The sequence below is a fragment of the Typopeltis vanoorti genome, chromosome 11 (genome assembly GCF_054136105.1).
Source record: "Typopeltis vanoorti isolate ZY-2024b chromosome 11, IOZ_Tvanoo_1.0, whole genome shotgun sequence".
In the NCBI taxonomy this organism is placed as follows: Eukaryota; Metazoa; Arthropoda; class Arachnida; order Uropygi; family Thelyphonidae; genus Typopeltis; species Typopeltis vanoorti.
Genome location: NC_143559.1, coordinates 108,802,712 through 108,815,285, shown reverse-complemented (window position 1 = coordinate 108,815,285; position 12,574 = coordinate 108,802,712). Strand labels below are relative to the sequence as shown.

At 36.0% G+C, this 12,574-nt stretch overlaps 1 protein-coding gene across 1 annotated transcript in view; it reads right to left on the bottom strand.

Annotated features, from left to right (window-relative positions):
* The window catches only part of LOC150101923 (uncharacterized), a 1,001,066-nt gene that overhangs the window by 327,824 nt on the left and 660,668 nt on the right, over nucleotides 1-12,574 (bottom strand). Inside the window, exon 95 of the mRNA XM_090399931.1 lies at nucleotides 10,946-11,137. Within this exon, the coding sequence (XP_090256057.1) occupies nucleotides 10,946-11,137 (192 nt within the window). The remainder of the gene's footprint in view (nucleotides 1-10,945; nucleotides 11,138-12,574) is intronic.

Here is a 12,574-nt window from a genome sequence, read left to right as displayed (position 1 = left end):
ATGTCTTAATGATCATAGTCTCACTTCTCATATGAAATCTCATTTAATTTCCTTACTCTCACAAATCAGACATCCAGTCAAGATTAGATTTCTTTTCTTGGTCTGACACCTCCTTTTCTAGCATAAACACATAGCCTCTTCAGCCTGTTCCATTCAAGACACTACTACTCATCTGTGTCACTCTTAATATAATATAAATCCTAAATCTGTCCAACTCTAGAATGCTGTTCTCCCATTTCTGGAGTTACACCTAAAACCTTTCTAAGAATGCTTGATGTGATCCAGAAAAGAAAAATTCACTGACCTCTCTCTCTCTCTTCACAAATTCCCACTTATCACATTCTCATAGATGCTCTATTTCAGCATTATGCCTTTTCTGTAGGTGTTTTCAGTGCAGCTTCACTTTCCTCCAAACACATAAAACTGAGTAGCTGCAAGTTCATATTCAATTCAAATTTATTGAACTAACTTCTCATTCTCCTCTTTTATTTTTTTATTGGATGACTTGTAAAAAAAAATACAAGCATTAGTAGTAAGGAAAGATATTACAGTAAAATCTCTTGTAACCAGCACCCAATTAACTGGCAATACCAAAACAACGGCACTTTCGAAAGTCTAAATTTAAGCCTATGAGATAAGAAAAATATGCAACACGTTTGCATGATGATGATGAGGAGGAGGATGAAGACGAGGACGACGGCAAGCAGACCAAGAAAGTTACATGGAAGGAAGCAGATGAAGGATTGCAGACTTTCATAAGATTTGCTGAGCAATGTTCATCTATGTTAGCAAATGATGTTATGAAACTGTATTGTATACACAGTGAATTTTTAAAGCTCTGGCGACAATCTTATAAGCAAGTAGACATTCGAAGTTATGTTATGTCGTCACACTAAGAAATTCACAACTTTCATGTGATAATACATACTGTAATTTTTAAATGCAGTTTAAATTTGATTTTGTGAAATATAAAATTATGTGTATGTGTTTTAAATTTTAAAAAATCACATGATTTTTGATGTTATTTATTTAATTATGGCTGGCAGATCAAAAAACACGACCAACGAACTTCACATGCTGCAATTTCTACAGATTGCATCACAAAACATGAACAGTTAAATTCTCGAAATATATATTCAATTATCTGGCAAAATCTTGTATCCAGAATCGGCAAATTCCTGTTGTTGCCGGTTAATACTGGTATTCAAGTTTGCACCATTTGAATTGATTATTATTATTTTTTTTTTTTGTATAATTGTGTAGTATTTGTTTAGTAGTTAGGATTTTAATGTAATGTGATAGGAATTTAATGTTTCAGTGATTTTCAGTTTGTGAATGCCAGTTGTGTTGGAGGATGGAGAGAACGTCAAAGACCAACATATAGATTTAGCCTTGGGTAGTTTAGCAGATGGAGATGTGTCTGATGACCATGATTGTGGATTGTGTGTGTGTGAATGTCAATTGAAAGTAGAATGTATGGAGAGAGAAATAGAACTGCTGAGGAAGGAAGTGGAAGGAATTAAGACTGAGTTGAAGAGGGTGAATGAAGACCTTGGGAGGATATAGATGTTGGATAATGTGAGAGGAATAACAGTAAGTGTAAGAGAACAGCATCAGACAGCAAGGAAGAGAGTAAGATGAGAGAATGGGAGAGACAGCAGAAGAGAGGAAATTACATAAAGATGAGACAGTGGGGAAGAAAAGGATAGAGAGGTAAGAAGGAGGAGATACAGTGGGAGAGGGAGGGAGGGAGGGAGGGAGGGAGGGAGAGAGAGAGAGAGAGAGAGAGAGAGAGAGAGAGAGAGAGAGATTGCAAGTCATAAACGTCTGGGGTGGCAATGAGAGAAGGATAAATAAATCTATTCAGAGTGTTGTGTATGGAGATTTGATGATTTGGGGGAGGGAGATGCAGAGTAGAGTGCCAGAGGAGTGTTTGCCTGGTGGAATGATAGAGAGTGTGGCAATGGCAGTGAAGAGGGGTGAAAGTGTGGAGGAAATGACAGTCATGGTTGGGATGAATGATCTGAGAGGTAGCATGAATTGTGCAGCACAGGATTTGAAGTTGGTGTTAGACATAGTGCAGCAGAAATGTATCCAAGGTAAGATAGTGCACATGTTACTCTGGTATGATAATGTGGAGTGGAAGAGATGAACTGTGATGACAAGTGAGATGAAAGCAAGATTGTGCAGGAAAAGGGATCTGGAATATGTGGATGCATGGAGTATGTTTGAGGACAGAATGAAGTTGCATACAAGAAACAGATTGCATTTGAGGGTAGAAGGATGCAGGCATTTGTTGTGGAATGTTGTAGGGATGGCATCATGTGTGGATAGTGGCTTGAGAAATGAGGGATGTACACTATAAGAATGCTGGCAATATACTGGTTTTTTCTGTATACAAATGCTAGGGGCATTAGGAATAAGGGAATGAGTTGGAATAGATTGACTAAGTATCTCCAAAGACTGTTAGTATCAGTTATTTATAGCATATGATGATAAATGGCCATAAGGCCCCTTTTATGGGGAAATACGGCACCATCTCAATCTCCCCAAATTTCATCCAGGCTTGGGACCAACATAGCTAACAAATCAGGCCTATGGCTGAGACTTAAATATTCCTGACTGCAATCTGTGTGTGTTCATGGGGCCAATTTACCTGCTTGCGGGAGGAAAAACCCCAGATAAACTGGGGAGAAAAACCCTACTGTCCATGCCCAAGACTGGCTAACTTGGCTATGTCTGAGAAAGATCCTTAAGCTCCTCACATCGGCAATGAGAATCGAATCTAGGACACTCCTTTCCCAGGCATATGACTGTGAAGCTCATAGCCACTTGGCTAACCACGCAGATGTTGATATCAGTGAAACTTGGTTAACCAAGGAGGATGTTCTAACAGGAATAGAAATAAAAAGGGTATAGCATATTTCAGCAGGATAAGGAAGGTAAACACGGTGGCTGAATGTTACTCATGATAAGAGATGAATTGTGCCTTCTCAGGGTGGAGAATCTCAGTGGGAAAAAACACTAATGGCTCTGAGGTTATATGGTGTGAGATGGATGTTTATAGGACAAGATATTTATTGGGATATTGCTACAAACCAGGAAATATAGATGGTGATGAGTAGGAAATGTTTAAGGAAATTAGTTTGGCAAGCGCAAAGTGAGTGATCATTATGGGGAACTTCAACTATAATGATATAAACTGGACAGAGGAGATGGCATGCAGTAATAACACAACTGAATTTTTGGATTTCTTGAGGGACAACTGTCTTAGGCGGCATGTAGTGGAGGCAACATTCTGGATTTCGTCATAGCATCAAAGGATCTGACTGTGACAGAGATGTTATACTTGCCTCCCATTGGTGAGAGTCACCATGTAGTCCTAACTTGGAGGATGAATAGACAAGGGGGAAGTATCAAAACAGAAGGAAGTAATGTGGAATTATAAGGCAGGTGACTATCATAGACTTAGAAACCAGCTTGCAGCAGTGCAATGGATGAAAGAATTTAAAGGAAGAGGGATCATTAGTGCATGGGAGATACTTAAGAAAAAATTGTTGACAGCAATGACAGATTGTATACCTCGAGTGAAGAAGATAAAGCAGTTTGGAGTCAAATGGATGATAAAAGGAATAAAAGGGGAACTGCAGAAGAAAAAGAGATTATAGAAGGCACATAAAGAGAGAGGTGGAGAACAGTTGCATGAGAAATATAAGGCTCAGGCTAGGAAAGTGACTAGCATTGTAAGGAGAGAAAAATTAAAATATGAGAGGAGACTGATAGTGAAATCCAAGGAGAATCCCAAGCAGTGTTTTGCTATGTGGCGAATAGGAGGAAAAATTATAGAGGACAGATTATCTTGCAGAATGGAGATGGGAATCAGGTGAGCAAAGCAGATGACATAGTTGAGCTATTTAATGATCACTTTATGGTGGCAGAATGGAGGTATTAAACTATAGGCCTGTTTGTATTTCTTCTGTAATTGTTAAGATTTTGGAGAAATTGGTAAGAATGAACGAATTGGTAAGTAAGAAATGAGAGTAATATTATTTATGTAGGACAGCATGGATTTGTGAAAGAGTGCTCTTGTTTTAGTAATATGGTTACCTATTATAACAGAGTAACCAGAGCAGTGGATGAAGGTAAGGCATACACTGTCATCATTTTTTTCAAGGCATTTGGCATCTTGCCACATGGCAAGTTGATTTTTAAATTGCACCATATGGGTTTAGATATCCAGATTAGTGGATTGGATTGGTGATTGGTTCTCTGATAAATATAAGAGTTGTATATGGGGAAGCCATATCAGGGAGAAGGAAGGTTTCAAGTGGAGTTCCACAGGGTTCAGTCCTATGACCATTGCTGTTCAATCTTTATGTTAATGATACTGTCACAGGACTAGAGGGTTTGCAGTTGTTTGCAGATGATGTAAAGCTTGGGAGGGTTATTAGTAATGGTGGTCTTCCAGAGGAGTTTTCACTTTGCATCTTCAAAGGCATGGGGATGTCAATTTAATGCAACTAAATGTAAGGTTCTAAAATTTGGGATCCACAGAAGGGATGCTTCATACTCACTTGGTGGAGTTATACTGGAATAAGTGGAGGAAGCAAGGGATCTTGGGGAGATTGTGAATAGAGATTTAAAGTTCCAGGGACATATTTGCAAAGGTTGCGAAGCATTTCAGATAATTGCAGCAATGGAGAACATTGACCACGAGAAATAAAAGTGTGCTGGTCCCATTGTATAAAGCTTTGATCAGACCACATCTTGATTTCTGTGCTCAGATCTGATCATCATGATTTGAAGGGGATGAAGTAACCTTGGAGAGGGTGCAGAGACAGATAACAAATATGATGTCAGGACTGTACAGTATTGATTATGAGGATAGGCTGATGGCATATGGACTGCAAAGTTTGGTGGAGAGAAGGAAAAAGGGGGATATGATCAAGACATTTAAGTGGTTGAAGGGTTATTATCATATTAACAATGAGGAGATTTTTATGACGGTGGTCTGAAAAGTTCTTGGACTAACAATGAAAAAATTAATTTCTAATTTCAAAGTTATTTTTAATTTTCAATATAATCTCCATTAAGACTAATACATTTATTCCAGCAATGCTCCAACACCATTATCAAATCCCTGTAGTGGTTCTCAGTAAGATCTGCAAAATACCCCTCTACAGCTGCAATCACCTCTTGATTCAAAGAAAAACACTGACCAGCGAGGAAGAGTTTTAGTTTTGGGAAGAAACAGAAGTCAGAGCTCAGACCAGGTTCTTTGTTTTGGGATATCAATTTTGAGGTATCAATTTTGGGGTACCATTTTGGGGTATCAATTTTCCTTGTAAAAGATAATGATCTGAATATTTCTGCATTTGAATACCTGACTATCCAGTATCATGTTATTATTTATTTTTTTTTTAATTTCTTATTAACCATTTATAGTCTATTATAGTAAATTTATGGCAGTCTTTATGCTTGAAAAAAAGTGGTAATAATTTTTAAGTTATTATATGTGGAGCAATCTTTAAGTTTGTATCCATTACTATTGCATGTGGATACACCTTTCATTCATACATTTGTACGAAGTGGAATGTTCCGTACTCTGGCATTGAAATCTCCATTATTAAAAGATAGTCATGTGATATATTTGTCTTTTATTTTTTGTAAATCTGTAAAGAAGAATAAGACACCAATATTATTGGTGTTTATGCTCCAATAGTCAAGAAGCAACAGCATATTTGTAATCTTGTTTCTAGAATTCTCTCACTCCAGTATTTATAAAGTGTGATATTATTATTAATGTATTTATGAATAAAAATTATCACTTTCTTCATTGTCGACTTCACTGTAGATATAAATGTGACTTGTTTCATTCAAACCTTTCCTTTTGTTTTTTTCTTTTGCCTCTGTTATTACAGTGGTATCTCGCTAATCCAAACCTCTTTAGTCCGAACCCTCCAGTAATCCGAACTGTGGTTTGAAAGAAAGTTTTATTTATTATGTATTATTATTTTGTGTACTATTATTTTTATTTCATCATCATCATCAAATTCCTGCCATGTACCCTCAAGGGGTGTACAGGATATGACAGTACTACATGAAAAAATTACATCATTACTAACTTCCAATCTACAATTTTCCTCCAAATCAGTCTGTTACTTGTCAAGACTCCAACATTATCAGATCTTATATTTCTATCGCCTAAGGCACTTTATACCGTATCAATCCACTTATATCTTTGTCTTCCTCTGGGTCATTTTCCTGCCAACCTGGCAGAGAACACTTGTTTTGCTCATCTTTCCTCTCCCATTCTATTTAAGTGACCATACCACCTGAGATTAGCTCTGCTAATGCATTCCTGGATGCTGACAATGTCAAGTTCTTTCCTAATATCCTCGTTTTTAATATGATATTGCCACTGATGCCATCTGTTCACGCCTCTAATCTTTCTCAGGACTCTCATATCTGTGGTCTCTACTCTTTGGTCAAGTGTTTTACTTCTGACCCAGCTCTCAGATCCATAAGTTAAAACTGGTTTGAACACTGTCTTGTATACAGCTAATTTAGTGTTCCGACTAATTTCTCTCTTATTCCATATGAATTTATTCAATTGACTTCCCACCATACCAGCTTTGCTGATTCTGTTGTCTATTTCTATATTTAATTTACCATCTTCAGTAAAATTTGTGCCTTAGTAGCTGAAATGTTTTACTTGTTCCACAGATTCTCCATTCACAACACAGTTGACATTTTCAATGATTCTGCCTATTTTCATTGTCTTTGTCTTTTTATTGCTGACCTTCATACCATATCTATTACAACAGCTATTCAATTTAGTCAGAGAATCTTGCAGACTTGGAGCGGATTTATTTAGAAGTATAACATCATCCGCATAAAGCAAAGAGCTGACATTAACATCTCCAATTTTGATATCAGGTTTAACACCACTTTCCTTCATAATGTGATCCATATAGATAATGAATAACTGAGGGGATAATGTACATCCTTGTCTCACACCAGATTTAACATTAAACCATCTTCCTGTACTTCCTTCAATTCTAACTGCTGACTTACAACTCAAATAAAGACTAAGTATTGCTTGATATAATGCCCCATTGACACCATATAACTGCAGCATATTGAATAGCTTCTCTCTTGGCACCTTGTCATATGCCTTTTACAAATCGACAAAACTTAAATACAGATCTTTGGTATATTCCCATGCTTTCTCGGCTATTTGTCGTAAAGTGAAGATCTGATCCTGACAGCCTATATTTGGCCTGAATCCAGCTTGTTCTTCACCAAGCTTTTCTCCCACAATTCTTCTCAACCGTTTCTCAAGTATACTTGCATAGATCTTGCCAGGAACACTCAGTAGGGATATACCTCTGTAATTCTCACATTCCGTTTTATTTCCCTTTTTATATATGGGTACTATGAGAGCTCTACTCCAATCATCGGGAATTCGTCCCTCTGTCCAGGCTTTCTGAACTATGCAGTGCAGCCACTGTAAGACTTTTATACCACCATACTTCAGCATTTCTGGTCGAATATCATCTACTCCTGCTGCCTTTCCACATTTCAAGCCTTTGATGGCTTTTTCTACTTCAAGTATGGATATGTATTCCTGACTGCATGTCTGGTCAGTGTTTTTTATCACTGTGCTGTCATCACTGCTTGTTTCATTTAGCAGTTTTTCAAAGTAATTACTACATACTTCAAGGATATCTTTTTCTACCATTTTCATGTCACCTTTATCATCTCTAACTCCTTTTACAGCACTCTTTCCTCCATTCCTAAGCTTCTTCAACAACCTCCAGAATATTTTGCCACCTTCTTGATATTTATTTTCTATATTCTTGCCAAAGTCCTCCCATGACTTTTGTTTAGCAAGTTTTACACACTGTTTAGCTTTCTTACATTTGTCTCTGTATTCTGTAAGAGTAAAAGCTGACTTATTTGTTAGGAACTTTTGATATGCTTTCTTCTTTTCCTTCACTGCCTCTTTAATTTCCTGTGTCCACCAGGGAGTTCTGATTTTTTTATCCCTGCGCACAACCTCACCACATGCCTCTCTAGCAGAATCAATCAACGTTTTCTTCAGAGTTTGCCACTGAATATCCAGGGTTTGATTCCTGTTCTCAAACTCTTTTATTTTATTTTCAATAATCTTTCTGTATTTTAGTCTACAGTTCACATCTGAGAGCTGCTCAACTTTTATTCGCTTTAAAACTTTCTTACATGTTATTCTTTTCAATATGAAATTCAATTTTATCCTGCTCAAGACTAAATAGTGATCACTTCCAATTTCAAATCCTCTGTACACTCTGGTGTCCTGTACCAGGGAGAAAACATCACTATCAACAATAACATAGTCAATGAGACTTTTCTTATTCCTAGCCTCTTCTCTCCATGTGAATTTGTGCACATTTTTATGTTGGAACATGGCGTTAGTAATAACCAGTCCATGTCCTGAGCAGAAATCCAACAGATATTTGCCATTATCATTAGCTTTGCTCTTTTCTCCAAATTTTCCCAAAATATTTTTGTATGTCTCACAATCATTTCCTACTCTGCTATTTAGATCCCCAACAAAGACCAACTTTTCCTTTTTCATTGTGTCAGTTGCTTTTTCTAAAGCCTCAAAAAATTCTTCCACTTCTACCTTAGTAGAACCTTCTGTGGGACCATAGGTACAAATAAGTCTCATTGTCCAGTTCCCCATTCTCATATTTGCCCACATTACTCTACTTGAGACTGACTGCCATTCAAGAAGATTAGCCTCGTATTTTGTGTTGAATACTATGGCTACTCCTTCTTTTCCTTGATTGTCATTGCCTGAATATAACATTTTGTATTTATTGCTCAGAAAGATCTCACCAGTTTTGGTCTTTTTTGTTTCAGTCACCTCTATTATGTTGATCTGGTACTTATCTAATTCCTCAGCTAGCTCCATTTCTTTGCCATTCAGGTTTCTTACGTTGATAGTACCGATCTTTAACTCTGGTACTGTTGAGTTGGGGTTTGTTTTCAGATTTGTTCCAGTAGCTGACTTTTCACTGTTCACCCTGGTTCCCTGGTGAAGACAACGGGGGCCTTGTTTAACCGGGCGACGCCCCAGCCAGCATGAAATTTTGTCATGTTGTACTATCATTTTTTATTTTGGTTTAACCAATAAGAATACAATTTGGTCGGCTAAATCCCAAATTGCCAGCCCATCCTCGTTCGTTCAGTATCAAAGTAGATACCCAACAGGGTGCACCACGAGAAGGTGAGGATCGGACATTAGGTCAGAAGCCCAGGTCTGTTCTCCGCATTCCTTTAAAGGCTATGTGGAGGTCTCCTCTCAGTTATACAGCTTTGACCCTTAAGCACCCCTTATTTTTATTTAATAATTATTATTTTAACTATTATTTATTTATTTTATTATTATTATAGTACAGTATTTTTTTCATACTGTCAATTGCACGGTTATACTGGAGGCCTATTTTGATTTATTGTGTGTTCACGTTTGCATTTTTATACTGTACAGTATATACTGTATTGTTGGCATGAATCACAAATATACACAAAAAGAGGAAATTCAGAACGTGCATAATTTAGTATCATCATCAAATTCCTGGTATATACCCTCAAGGTAAAAATATAAATCCAGATGTTTATATTCACAAACAGATGTTACGGAATGGATTACAGGTAAAACGAAAGTGAATTCGAAACCAAATCAGATGCTGAAATATGACGCTACAGAATGAATTAGAAGACAACGATGACCATGACGAACTCAAAGAAAAAAAAGTAAAACATGAAGAGGCAGCTGACAGTTTTAATATGTGTATAGAATGTGCTAAGCAGAATGATATGCCATTCCACAAAATTTTGTTGCTAATGTAGCTCCAAGAAGAAGCATTCAAAAAAAGTTTAGCTTCCAAGAAGCAAAAGAAAATCAGTGACTTTTTTATAAAGAAATAAAAAACTTTTTTGGTGTGTGTTGTTTTGAGAAACTTTTTTTTTGTGTGTGTTGTATACAAGAAGGTGATATTTTTTATGCAAATTAAGTTACGTACTGAGCTATGCAATTTTATTAAATCAGAATCCTCAACAATATGGGTACATGCAAATTAAAGTTTTTACTAAAATAAACTTGTGTACTGTTTTTTTTTTGTTTTGTTTTACATTACAGTAGAGTAGTTTTTTCTATCAGTTAATTTATTTACAGAATTAAATTGATGTACGATTAGAATCTGATTTTTTTTCTTAAACGCTAGTTATTGTTGTCTCATGGAGGAAAATTCGTTAATCCGAACTTTTCGCTAATCCGAACGAGCATGGTTTTTATTAGTTTGGATTAGCGAGATAGCACTATACTGGTAATTTGATATATCTGCCTATTAGAATTTAGTCTAGATCCCAAGTAGCAACATTCCAGATGCTGTTTATTTTAATTTTTTTTTTCCCATTTCTTATCCTACTCATATTTGTTAACCTGCCTGAGTCATTTCCCAGGGTGACAATTCAATTTCTTCTAGAAAAAATTGAACTAGCTTTTCTCATCTGTACCTGACCAAGTTTCTCACTGGGATTGGTACCTAATCTTCCAATTAGTTGTTCAGATTCCAGGATTCACCGCATAGAGATGAGAGTCAGATTAGAGAGGACAGGCTAAGTGATTCTACTGAAGAGGATTATATATTGCACATCCATTTTTATTTCTAAATTCTATAACCAAATATTTGTTTTGAAATTATGCTGATTTGATCTAGATCATCTTGCTGGAAAGCAAAGTATAAAAGGCACACATAATCAGGAAAGTGTAGTCATAATAATAGATGAAAAATCAGACATCCTGATAATGTTTTAACAGTTCAATAAATATGAAAAACTAGGTATTTCACAGGAACTAGCAATACTTCAAACAAAAAATGTAGTAAAAATGACATACCTAAGCAACGACTGTTGTGACATACTAGACTAGGAGGACATGGAGCATCAGTACAGACAATCTGAAGACGTATACAAGCAACATTAGCATTTGGACGTCCAATAAACCCTTCTGGACAGCTACATACAGGTTTATGACTGAGGACACGGCATTCAGCATTTGGTCCGCAAGTAGCACTTCCTTCACAAGGATCTACATATATATAAAATAATCATAAGCTATTGATGAACACCATTTTATAAAACTTTGTAAAAATATAATAATGATTTAAATTTATTATTAACAGATTTCATGCTGTTAAGAGATACACTGCAGAAAGTTTCATTAAAGGAGTAATGTGTCATATTTAATTTAATCACATTTTTTATGTTAACACTTTCTGGAAATGCATTCCATTCAATAATAGACTCCATGTAAAAAGTCTATTCCTTACTCCCTTGCCAACTAGCTCATAAACTGCCAAATATAGTCTCTCATTCTTCTCCTCTCTCTTTCCATTCTATGAATAATTTCTTACATATAAATGCGATAAATTCTTCTCACCAACTTTAAAGTGTCTATCCTATCATCCATTTTCTAAGTTTTGCATTTACATTCCCCTCAATAATTCCTCAAAATCAGCATTCCAGTGCTGATACCTTAGTTATGCATCAAGAAAACAGACAACCAAATTTGAATGTATGGTCTGATCAAGACAATACCTGTAAGTAAAGATAAGGAGGTAGTTTTGTGATTTATACAGACTGTAAAAGCACCCCTTGTCTCTGCTTCTTAGTGTCTTACATATCATGATCATAAATTTCCTCATATGCACTTCAAGGAAGGTTCAGGCTACTATGACAGCACTACATGATTAAGTTTACATTTTTATAAATCTCCTATCAACAATTTTCCTCCAAATTAGCCTATTACTTGTAAGCACTCCAATGTTGTCATATTTAACATTTCTTGCTTCTAAGGCAGATGAAAACCTAATCCATATGAGGCCTGTTCAAGATCCTATAGAATGGAATCATGACCTCTTTATTTCTGCATGTAAGGGTCCTCTGCATCATTACAATTATCCAATGTGACAACTTCATAACTTATGCAATGTGGCCCCTGAATTTCAGGTTCGTGTCTACCACTATTCCCAGATCTCTTACCTCCTAGAATATATAGGCCATGGCCTATATGGAGCAGTTTTGAACCTCTTTAAGGAGCTGTCATTTTTGCATGTCATTGCTCCTTTTTCCTCCTAGAAACATGGAAACTTTCATTTATATGAATAACTCTATTACCCAAAATTTGTAACCAGACTGAATTTTCTTTTGCTATAGTTCCTATATGTTCTAAGTAGTATCAAAATATTTCTATTTTTCTTACTTATACAGCTTAAGAATATTCAATTATTCAAATTGTACACCAGCATATTAAAAATTTTACTGCACATTTCTTGTTTTTTTTTAATTTATTATTATTAATTTTTCAGGCATTTCCATGAAATCAAAGTCTCACTTCAGGAAGCCCATATCTACCATTATTTACAAAATGCATATTACACTTCTCCTTCAACTCATTTATCAATGAAGCACTACACAAATGCTTCTTGGTAATTCATTCCTCCCATTTACCTCTCTAAAAAATACA